This window comes from Globicephala melas, chromosome 18 (genome assembly GCF_963455315.2).
Source record: "Globicephala melas chromosome 18, mGloMel1.2, whole genome shotgun sequence".
In the NCBI taxonomy this organism is placed as follows: domain Eukaryota; kingdom Metazoa; phylum Chordata; class Mammalia; order Artiodactyla; family Delphinidae; genus Globicephala; species Globicephala melas.
In genome coordinates this window covers 1467051-1479472 of record NC_083331.1, presented here as the reverse complement: position 1 = coordinate 1479472, position 12422 = coordinate 1467051, and the positions used below count along the sequence as shown (strand labels likewise).

Below are 12422 nucleotides of genomic sequence, written 5' to 3'. Positions count from 1 at the left end.
GCAGCCTCCGTTACCTCTGCAGAGACGGACAGCTAAGCAATGCTTCCAGAAGCAGCCAAGCGGGGAGGCTGCTGTTTCGGGGAAGAAGACACAGCTTCGGCACAAGGGGCCCCTCCTTCCCTCCCTGGGAGACCGATAGGATGTCCCCCGGTGTTGGCCTCACAAAACACAGCTCACAAATGAACGTCTGCCTGACCAACAAACCCTACGTCATCAGCTGCCCGCAGAGGACTTACTGGGAAGAGAAACCAAATCCTGGAGGAAAACAAGAAGTTATCAAAGTCACAGAGTGCCCAGAGCTGGAGGCAAGGTTGGACGTGTGCACAAGACAGATAAAAGGCAATGTTGGAGAGAAGCGACACCAGGGCTCCAGAATTTCTCAGACACCCAGTCACACCCCCTCCGAGGTGCACAGAGGAACCCCGAGTGGGCTCACGAGCACATGCGTGTCTCCGGCACCTCTCGACTCCCGGGGCCCCCCCTGCTGCCCGCCACCAGCTCCAGCTGGACTCGCGTCAGCCCATATCTCTCTGGAACCAGACTCTTCCTCCCAGCCCCCGCCTAGCGCTAGAGAAATGGCCCCACGCTCGTGGAAAGTGACCGGTGCTGCTGTCCCTTCCTCACACGTGGGTGGCTGTCCCATTCTCTCGGGGCCCCTCTGCAAATGGCCCCCTTCCAGGACGAATCCCAGCTCACACCGTCGGCCAGTCGGCCTGCTTCCCCGAGGCACCGGAGCCACACACCAACGTGGGCCGCTTCCACAACAGCACCTTCACCCTGAAACGCCGAGTCCGGGGGAGGCCAGGGCAGCACTGCCACAGCGTAGTGACTGCACCGACATGCAGGCATGAGAAGTCATGCTCACCACCACCACGATGGGAGCTAAGCCCCTAAAACACAGTCCAACTTTTCCATTTAATTAAGTGGGTACAATAGTAACGTGCTGCACTTGAGGAGAAGGTGTATAAAGTTAACCCTAGCAGATGAAGCTCTACGGTTAACATTTTCAAGTGTAATGCAAGGGGCGCCACAGTTCGATCTGAAGGGAAATGTTTATTTACTTTCACAGACTGTGTCCTAAATCTGAACTTCTGAATTCAGACTTGCAAGAAGCACAGTTTCCGTGCGCCTCCGTGCAGGCGTCTCCTTCTGGGACCACACTTATCCCTGAAGGAGGCGAAGCAGCAGCTGCACAGCCCCGGGGGCCAGGACAGCGCCGGCCGCATCCTGGGCCCCGTCTCCACTGTCCTCGTTACCCTGGTTCCTAGTCCCAGCCCAGCCGGCCTGAGGAGGTCGCCCAAGGCTGCACAGCCCACGAGCCACGGAGCGAGCGGCCCAGGCCCTGCGCTGCCCTTACTCGTCACTGCATCTCCATGTTCAAACCCTTCAGGATGCAAGTACAGGCTTGAACCTTCCATCGAAACACAGCAAACTGAAAATCTACTCAAAGGACAGGGAGAGAAAGAAAAGGAATACAAGCCACCCCAGAGGGTCCAGAGAAAACGACCTGCCACACAGCGACTCACAAGGAAAATGGAAGAGAGGGAGGGAGGGCAGAGAGGAGCCTCGGGCTGGGAGTGGACAGCAAGCGTGCACACGTGCAGGGCAGTGTGGCAGCCACACGGACAGAGCCACTCCCGGCCACAGCAGAGCCAGCCCAGCACGCACCGGGGAGGGTGCCCTTGGCATGACCTTGGCAAGTCCGAGCTCAGAACACTGCACTGAGCCGTGGGCGGTTCCCCACAAAGGAAAAGCAGACTGCAGCAGAGAGCTCTCTGAAAAGTCACAACAAAAGACTGAGGAAGGAGGGGATGCATTTATGTCAGGACTGAAAGCATTCATGGAGCCCTTTGTGGGGCTCCACTCCAAGCCAGAACCTCTCCGTCCTTGGGGAGCCTCGGCGGCGGGGTGCTGGGAAGGCAGACACTCTTCTCAGCCGCCTGCAAGGATGCTGCGGGACGCCCAGGTCGATGGACACGCAGCGGACAAGCCAGTCCTGGCAGGGGGCAGGAGGGGGGCGGCCCTGGGGCGAGCGGGTGGGGCTTTCTCTGGGAGGGGGTGTCTCCCGGGCCAGGACACGGGAGCAGCCAGGCTGCAGCACCCCCAGATGGCAATGATGATGACAGTGGAGGACCCTCCAAATGTCAGTGTCGTGGCCTCTGGCAGCAGCTGAGAGAAACAGAAGCAGAGCCAGGACCACTGGGGCTGGAGGGGGAGTAAAGATGGCAGAATCAGGCTCCTCCCGGCAGCCACGGCTCCAAAGCCTGCGGCCCTGAAGCTGCTTTCACGCCAGCCTTTCCCTCCCCGAGACCACCTGCCTACTTTTCTCCATCTCCTCTGTGAGTAATCCTGACGTCTCCTCCCAGGCCAGGGATGGAGCTCCCTCCCCCATGCTCCCCAAGGCCTTTCTGTATACAGTTCTGTCACAACACCAGTCGCACCAAATTATAAGCCTTGGTGTGCACGTCTGACTGCCCCCCGAAGCTGCAAGGTCACCCCAGGAGAAAACAGCACTTACCTGCGCGGGGTATTGTGTGTGGATCGGGGCCCCGAACCGCGGCTCCCGGGGAAACACAGGGTTAGGGTCCTGTGAGCCTTTGCTCGTGACATTTTTGTCAACAAATCAATACATAACCTTGTTTCACGCCTGCTTGTGTTTCAAGTTGATAGTGCTGGCTCATTAGCCGTGGACGCAGGCAGTGACTCAGGCCGACGGAGGCTCCTCTGAGGTCCGCGTATCCTCCGTGAGGCTCGCCCAGCCTCCGGCACTTGGGACACCAAACAGCATCTCAGCACTCGGCCCCGGGGGCATTCTAACCAGCAAAACCACCACCAAAAGCACAAAAAACGTGATACCCGTGGCAGAAGGGGCGCTTGCCCAGTGGGAGCTGCCCCCTCGAGACGCGGCTTCTGCCCCTCTGTGCAGGCCGGCGAGCGACACGACTGCAGGGTCACGCGGCAACCGCAGCCAGCAGACAAACGTGCGCGCACGCAGCCTGCGGTCACGAGGGCCACCTGTGCTCCTGGCACCTACGGAAGGGCCGGCCCGTGTGAGCAGCGACACGGTCACGTCCCCTGGCTTTGCGAAAGCAAACGAGTGTGCGAGCGAGGGCAGCCGAGTGTGGCGGGGAGCGTGCGGGGAGGTGGGAAGCAGAAGCGGAAGCCCCGCATCCCCAGCATCCAAGCAGCGGCCTGGCTCTGCGTGCCCGACAGACGACCCTCTGCAAAGAGGCGCGATGTGCGCGGGGTGCAGGGAGGGGCGGGCCGGAGACCCCGGACCCTAAAGACAGACCCTCCCTGCGCACTGAGCACAGCCCCGGGTCCTGGAACCATCATCCCCTGCCCGCCTCTCCTGCCACACGGAGAGGGCCCCGCCCGTGAGCTTCGACCATTAAACCGGGTCCTTCCCGAAGCCCACGAAGACCTGTGCTGGGTGACTCCAGCCACCACTAACTTGCGAGGTTTTCCACGCACCTCAGACCGTCAGGGGAGGCAGCTCCCATGCTTCACAACGTAAACGTATGTAAACTCAAATAAGAAGGTATGATTTTAAAAGATGATTTTCCACTACTTAACGGCCAGGAGTATAGATGCTAAGGAAACAAATGAACCACTAAATAGAAACTAGTACTAGAAAGAGACAATTGTTTCAAAGTCCTATCTGTGAAGGGGAGACTACAATCCTGCTCTAATACGGGGTTATTTCTGGCAAAAAAAAAAAATAATATATATATATATATATACATATATCTTTTATTCACAAAAACGGCTGGCCACTCATGCACATGTACCCGGCAAGATTTACCAATTCACCTAGGTTCAAATAGTAAGTCCTTACGTACTCTGTGTTACCTTGACTCAGTCGCTAAGCCACTAAACTCTCATTCCCGTCACCTCTAGAACAAGGACACTATGAACGAAATCAGCTCACACAGCAGATGCTCTTCTGAGGCGCTGCCCTCCTGTCTTCAAAGTCACCACCTGATCCTCTGAACGCTGGCAACTACACTAGCAATTGAAGGCCTTGCTCTATCACCCGAAGTATCTATTTAAAACCGCCCACTTCCAGAGCACGCCCGCCATCAAGGAGATTACTGCACAAATGACCCTTTACAGGAATGACATTCCTTGGAGACTCGACCTACAGGACACGCCTCACCATCCACCATCAAAGTCATCTGAACTGACACAGCAAAACGACAAACTGCTAAGTCCAGTGTGGACAGGCCATCGGGTACGGTGTCCTGTTCCGTAACACACACGTTCACTCTGCTTGTTCCAAAGCCCCTCACAAGGGCACCGCAGCACCTAATGCAAACAACAGGGACCCTCCCTGCCAGGGCCTCCCAGCCCCAGGCGTTTTCACAACTGGCACCTACGGATCCCAGGAGGATAAAGGACCAAATCTGGGGGCAACAAGCTTCCTGGAAGAGCGTTTTCTCTGACCCTTCATTTCATGAAAAAGTAAAGGGGTCATTTTAAGGCCACTCTAGACCTTCCAGATGACCGCGCATAACCACATACTGCCGCCCAAGAATGTGCGTGTGTCTAAAGTTACCTTCAGCGCTAAGCAGTACAACTCTCACCATCAGGGCTACCGGGAAGAGAAACGACATCCTTGGAACGTCGGTGAAGGTCAGGTGACACCTGGCTTCCCAGTAATTCGCCCCGGAAGACACGGGGGGAGGACCTCCTCCCCCAGAAGCCCTGGGGGACAGGTGTGCCAAGCTCAAAGCCCGGACACTGAGGCAGCATCTCAGCCATCACATCAGATCCACCCTACTGCTTCAGAATCTATTGGTCTTATAGTCCAGTGTGAATTTTAATATAAATATGTTTTGAATTGCAGTTGCCAAAGAGGCATAAGGGGTTCGTGTTTGTACATATTCAAATAAGATAATAAAAATAATCTAAGGCAAATGGGGTTCTGAGGATCTGAGATACTTCACCGTTTTCCTCTTACAGAGGTAGACATACTCCTTCATCCTGGGCCCCCTGCTGCTGCGCCCACTGTGGAAACACCGCACACGTGGAAACACCGCACACGTGGAAACACTGCACACGTGGAAACACCGCACAAGGGACGGCTCTGGCTCACACACGTTCACCCAGTCCACAACTGCCCCAATGCTTTGGGCTTTTTTAAGTTCCTGTGCACTGGAAACACAGTCCAAATCCATCACACCTTGGTTACTGATTACACGGACTCACAGAAACCGAATCGGGCCCAGCTGTGTCTCTGGAAACGGAACAACAAACAGCAGCACCTCTGTCAGCGCGGTGGCCAGGCCCCCTAGAGCTGGTCTGAGTCCTCGCTCTGGCCCACCGGCCCCCGAGCTCCAGCCTCGGAGCAAGTCACCCCACCCCCTACCCTTCAGCCGTGACAGTTAAGCAGGGTCCCACCTGTGGAAGTCCAGGACGGTCAGGTGGGCAGCGACATCCTGGGCAGCGCTGTCCACGAGGGCATGACCGGCTGGATAGCTGGGGTGACAAACCCTATGTGCCAGGTGCTCATGCAGAGCCTTCAGGAAACATACAGACTGTAAAGACAGAGTCTGTCTCCTAAGAACTTAATCCAGCGGGAAAGACCAACGGGGAATGAAAACTCTGGACAGAATACAGTAAGTGCTAACAGGGATACAAACCAGAAATCCATGTCATCCTTTTCACCATGTTTACAGATCCCATGCTTGCTTTCCTGTATCATTAGAATTTTAGTGACTGTGCTACCTTTTTTTAATGAAAAGGTCAATATCTCTCATGAAATGCAGGCTCCTTGAAACAGATTAACTTTTTTTCAAGGCATTCTTTTTTAATGAGATATTTATTACAGTCAATTATTCTTGACACACTGAAGTATCTTGATGATACTCGGATAATTAAGATTAAGACCCTAAAAGTAACTGAGCCTTACTTCTAGTCTCTTTGATAAGAACGAAAGTGACAAATGTAAACTAATACTCTAATCCTCTGCCCAAGTGTGCACCCAAATGAGTGTGTATGTGAGAGATCTAATACCCTCCCTAAATTTCACCCAGGCAGGATATTCTAATCTTTACATTTGAAACATTATGTGCCCTTCCTTGTCTGCCCTCCCTTTTCTGAGACTCCTATTCATCCCTCAAGACCCAATTAAGTGCTCCCATCCAATTTCCCCAAGGAGTTATTTAAACACTTTTCTGGACTCCCAAGATACTTGTGATTCCTCTAATACAGTGCATATCACGTTGCACTGAATTATTTGTATCTCTCCTACCAGATTTTGAGATATTTGTTGCACTGTCATGCACTTAGTACAATGCTGGGCACATCGTAGGTATAAATGTTTGTGAACAAATGAGCAAATGAATGGAGGCATGGATGAATGAACACATGAATACAATAATCAAACTCCATCCCAGAAGTAGAACAACTCAGGTTTTCCTTGAATCATATAATGATACACACCAGCAATAGAGTTTTTCCTATTTCCACAATCTAATAGGATGTCACAATCCCACATGTTTTTCTGAAGAAGTATTACCCCATTCACCTCTGGCCTTTTAGATCTAATCCTAATGTAAACTTGGAAACAAAAGATCTACATAGATGAAAAGAGAAAAATAATCCCCAAAATACATTTTAGATTAACTTCTGCTACATTTACACATTCACTTACTTTATAAAAGTGATGGCTGTTTCCCCAAATCTATTTACCTTCTTTCCCAATGAGATCAGTCTTTGCAAGTTTTCCCCAATGTTTAGAAACACACCTTTTCCACTTTACGGAGCTTCACACAGCTTCATACAAGCAAACTCCTCGGGCTAGTTTCCAGCGTATTTAATAACAGTGTCGTTGTCTGTTTCTCTCTTTCCTTCTCTCCATCTCACCAGGATGAAAAGGGGACATGTGGGTGTCCCCCCCATTCTCACTGCCACGCCAGGATGACAAGCACAAACGCAGTGGAAAGTGATTCCTGGCCCCCGAGGAGATGGTCTCCCCCACGCCTCCGCACACCTGCATGAGGTACGGGCCACGGGCAAACCAGGCCGGCTGCTGGGAACAGATGGTCCTGCTGCATAACATCATGCCGTAGAGCACCCTGTGGGCCAGGCAGGCAAGACTCGGGAGCGAAGCCTGCAGAGTCCTGAGATCCAGAGCAGGAGCATTCGGGCCACGTAAGTCCAGCCCTTGGTTTCGCGGATGCGAGGAACAGGCAGGGCACCCACTGATGTCCTGATGCCCGTCCCCATTCTCCCCCAGACACCACCTTCTCCAGACTCGGCCACGTCCCCTGGGGCTGGACATTCGGACGACGCGTTACAGCCCAGCTCAGCACGAGGGTGGCCGGGAGGAACTCCTCCCTCCAGCAGGGCCCTAGGGACACAATGACCTCAAGGGCTGCACCTCCAGGGCCAGTGAAGCCACGAATGAACCCCGACTTCGATCGCCTTCAACCCAACATGTGCGGGGCTCGGGCTGTGGCGGGGCGGGGGGGCGATATTCAAAGGAAAGCTGCAGCCCAGGCCCTCGACACGCTGGGGACGCGGCCACACCGGAAGTGTACGTTCCTCGCGTGAGGACGGAAACACAAACAAAGCATCCCCGGGGCCCAGAGGCCAACACAAGAAACGCTGACCAGAAACTAGGGTCCGAGTTAGGGGCGTAGGGAAGGTTTTGCAGAAAAGGCAGCATCTTCACGGAATCTGAAAGAAAGAAGGCTGCCTCCGCGGGCACAGGGGGGAGGGGACGGCAGGGCCGGGGCCGGGGGGGGGGGGGGGGGGGACCTGACGGCGCGGCCCAGCAGCCCGCCAGTGTCCGCAGAAGCGCAACGAGGCGGACGCGGCCTACACAGGGACAGGGACACAGGCGACACAGCAAAGCGGACCAGCAGCGTGGTTCGGGGAGAGGACACAGCAAGACGGGGGGCTCGGCCTGCAGAGGCTTGAGGGATCCGAGCGGGAAGTGGCCCGTGTCTGGGTCTGAAGGGACCCTCCCATTGGGGTGGGGAAGGGGACGAGCGTGGAGGCGGGAGAGGCTGGAGCAGTGGAGCCGCCTGAGACGCTTTCCCACGGCGCGGAAGCGGCCCGGTCACGCCGGCCTCCCAGCAGGGCCCTCGGGTGAGAAGGGACGGATAGGGAGAGGGCCCTGTCCCAGCTCTGCTGGGTGCAGGCGGGTCTTGAAAGGCCTAAATCAGGCAGCAGGGCCTCCAGTCCGGCTTCCCTGCCTCCCAGGAGACGGCCTCCCGGCCTGGCTGCCGCCCCGCTGTCAGCGGGTCTCGTCCCAGCGGGGCTCAGATGGGGCCACAGGGAGGAGGGCGGCATTAGGGAGGGGGCCGGCGGCCCCCGGAAGCGCCCCTGCGCCAGGCCGAGGCCTCACGGACGCAAGGCCATCGGCTGTCCGCGTGGCCCGAGGGCTGAGGACAAGCAGCATGGCCTCTGTCTGCTCACTCATCGCTGCCTTCTAAACACTTTGCCTTAAGGCGTGTTTTATAAAATAACGTAACATATACGAACTATGCGTTCCATATGCAATTTTCAAATAATTTAAGATGCAGTGTTGAAATCCACACTCAAAACATCTGGAGACCACGGTGATAAACTACAGTCCCTTCCACCCCCCCACCCACAGAAGGTCAGACTGCGACCCAACACAGAAAGCCTTCTACTGAGCCCACCTATGACTGACTGAATTAAATCCACATTATGGACCTAAAAGTGAAGGAAAAAGTGAGGGGTGACAAAAGGAGAACATCACTGAATGTTTTAAAAATCTAAAAGCTTCCTTACATCTTGAATCTTTGCACTTAAAAGCGTTGACGAAGATAATTTAGGAAGTAAATAACTTCATCTAGACCAAGAACTGTGTTTAAAAAACTAAACTCAATCCTATGCTTAAAAACCTATTTTAAAATAAGCCTCTCGAGGAAGCACTTTTTTCAAAAGACAAATGTCTAACAAAAGCAATCAATCTTACATTCAAATTTTACCAAAGCAGAAAAACCATCCTTGTGTCATGAAACATGGTGGGTGTTATATTCAAACTATACCATTTATTGTCTCCTGGAGTTTCTGAGTAAAAGTTGGATACTACTCCCAACCCTTGTGTGTGTGTGTGTATTTACTAGTATATGGATTAAAAAAAAGGATATCTAGAAAAAATTTCTCCTGATTCTACATAAAAATGGCCTTCACTTCTGCCAACAGAGGACTCCAGAACTTCTCCCATTCTGAGCGTCTTTTAATTTTCAACTTTTTGTAGATTCTAGCCAAAGTTCTCATATTGCAGATAACATGGATTAAATCCCCATTTGACCACCAATAATGGCAACAAGAAACCGAAGGCTGACTTCACTACAAATCTTTTGTTGAAAACTCAAGTTATATACAGTAACTGATAACCTAGTATTCACACTCATACCTTTAGCAGAAATGTGTCCAGTTCCTACTGTGCAGTAAAGAGATACAAAGTCTGCCCCTCCTCTCAAAGCAGAAGCGGGGGACTCTCGTTCATTTCTGCCCTCCCAACCCTGGCACCTAGAGCCGTGCCTGGCAGGCTACAGTGAGCGCTCTTCTTTGCCTCACCCAAGGAGCTTACGACCCAGTGGAGATAGGAAGTAAGACCGGGGAAGGAAGAAACTCCTAACACTTGCAAATAATTATTATATTTTTATATTCTTATTCACATACAAGAATATCTGACAATAATTTCCATCTCCCTTCTCTCTCTACATAATGAAAATTTTATGCAGCTCAGAGAAAGGGTTTATACTCACTGCATGGTCTATTTCTAGTTTTAATTACAATGCTTGGCAAAGCTTGGAAGATCATTTCAATTCGTTTCAAAAATAACTCCCATTCAATACAAGAAGATGGGATTTTTCACAGTTGTGAATTTTTTATTTCCTTGACAATGAAAATGGCTTGGCATATAAATAAAGCATTTGCTTAGAAACTTTAGTCTCGTGAAGATCCAGGGCTGATATCTATTAATAAAAATGAAGTGGTTTTCTTCAAAAAGTGAAAACCTACACTCCCCTTCCCACCACTGTTTCATTTCTATTTATAAGCTAGAGAAAGAGCAGTTTCCGGCAAACGTGAGTCAGGAAGGCTGGCAAGGTCTCTACGGTACTTACTGATCCGTACAGCTCCCCTTTCTCATTCATGCCGAGGTAGAGTCCGCTGTCCACGCCTCGAATGCTGACCAGGCCCACCGCTATACTGATAAACTCCAGGATGCCTGCGAGACCAACAGCAGAGGGAGACAGGTCAGAGCACAGAGCATCTCCCCTGGAGCGTCCACATCCCTGGGAGCATCTAAGAGGAAGGCCGCACCTTCACTCGAGAAGTGTCTTCTCTTAAAACCACTGCCCCAAAGAATTGATTTTTCAACTAAATTTTATCTTACAGTAATGAGACAAAAAAACTTATCAACACAACACGTAACAAAATATTTTTTAAGTAAAAAAGCTAGCATTTACATAGATATGGTGAGAAGTGACATGTCAGTAAACCAATGCACGTGTTCTAATTAACTTAAAAGAGTATAATGTATGAGAGAAAACTTACTTCCACTTTAAAAATGTGAAATTAAGTATCTGTGTATGGCCATGGATTGGAAAAACAAAATTCTATTCAGAGAAGGGTCTATGCCCCTCATAATAAGAATAGGAGATGACAACCAAAGACTTGTCTGGTTTACACCGAAAGTTATCCAGCTCTCTATTGTATAACTGTATTGAGCTCCATCTGGAAAACTAAAAAGCCCACACATATCCCAAATATTTCTGCTTAAACAAAGTATTGATTTTCACTGTGCTTATCTAAGCCCCAAAGAGACAGTTAAGCAATTAAGATAACACAATATTCTGGGGGAAAAAAATGCTGATTCCAAAAATGCTCTTGATTTAAAATAGGCGTGGAATACTATATCCCAAAATCAAATCAACATAACGATCTTCTTTTATTTCCTTCTTTCACCTTGCTTACCTCACTAAGAATAACAATACCTAAGCTGGGCATAAACCCAGAATTTTGTGGTCATACAACAGCAGTTCCAGGTTCTATAACCATATTGTTGTTTTAACATGATTACCCAATGGTATATTGGGACGATGCTAATATCACTCATGCTCGACCATTTTTTCCATTTTGTCTTAAAGTGCTACACGTTGTGTAAACCTTGTATGAACACATACCAAATACTGAGTTGTTTAAAATATCTCCAAATATTAAAAAACTTACTTACATTTAAGAATTTAGAAAGAAACTAAGGGTAACCCTGGGCTAGAGTCAGTCTCACGTGACTCATAGAAAAGCACTTACATGTAGTTTTAAACAATTAATTTTGCAACTCTCGCAAAATAGACTGTGTTGCAATCACAAGAAGATGTGAACTACATAAATCTAATAAAGCAAAGGTTCCAAGGTGACGGACAAAGGGAAAGAGATTTCTTATAAAGAGGTATTCCTAATTCTGTTATCAGCACAAAATGCAACAAATATTTTGAGCTTACAGTTTACAGAATGTCTATCTGGACCTGCAAAACTATGTATTTTAACAGAATGTGAAATAGTGTGTGAATAAATATAAAGAGAAGTTACAAATTGAGTTCTGGATCTGATAACTTGTGACTCTCTAGTGAAAAATACATGTGAAATAAGTTCATTACCAGCCATCCCTACCTCACAAACCTAATGGAAAGACAAATAAGGCAGTAGTTCCATGAGAGTCATTTCTTGTGAGATGCACATCCTTATTGATGAATCATTTTATTTCATTATACTACGTCTAACTCTTATGATTAAAAATAACTTATGTTGTAGCATTTTATTACCATAGGAGTCACACACATGTGAATCTCTTAGCTACCTGAAAACACACAATATAAGTCATTGTTATCCTGAAATAGTATAAAGAATTCATTAATGTCCAACTTTCATTGTAAAATGAAAGCATTTGGCCCCTTTGCATCTGACCGATTTAATACACCATGTCAATAAAACTGAAAGTCATAAAACTAAAATAAACAATACTTGCACCTTCTAAGAGGGTATCTGATGATCTTTCTCTTTTCCCTAAGCAGGAGGCAGCTCTGAGACTATTAACTGACATTGCCCATCAGACCTAAGAAAAAATAAGTGCATGTGATCTCGCAAAACCATGTAACTGGCTGGTCAGCAGAACATCAGAAGTAATAATATCAACAGTGACAATCCTAACAACTGGACTCCTCGAGCATCTAGTCTGTGCCCAGTGAGAGGCCTGATGTCATTCAGCCCTCAGAACAGCCCTAGGCATTACCATACGCTAATCTCCAGATGACACGTGGGGACAGTAGGTTCAAGGATAACTTGCCCCCAAGCGATCAGACTCCAAAGCCTAGGTCCTTACTGACTAGGTACACCTTCCCATCACTTTTACCTTTTCTCACGGATCCGTG

The 12422-nt window shown here is 49.8% G+C and overlaps 1 protein-coding gene across 1 annotated transcript in view; it reads right to left on the bottom strand.

The window, feature by feature from the left end:
* Positions 1 to 12422, bottom strand: part of FGF9 (fibroblast growth factor 9) — a 33600-nt gene that overhangs the window by 14402 nt on the left and 6776 nt on the right. The window contains exon 2 of the mRNA XM_030882129.2: positions 10116 to 10219. Coding sequence (XP_030737989.1) covers positions 10116 to 10219 — 104 coding nt within the window. The remainder of the gene's footprint in view (positions 1 to 10115; positions 10220 to 12422) is intronic.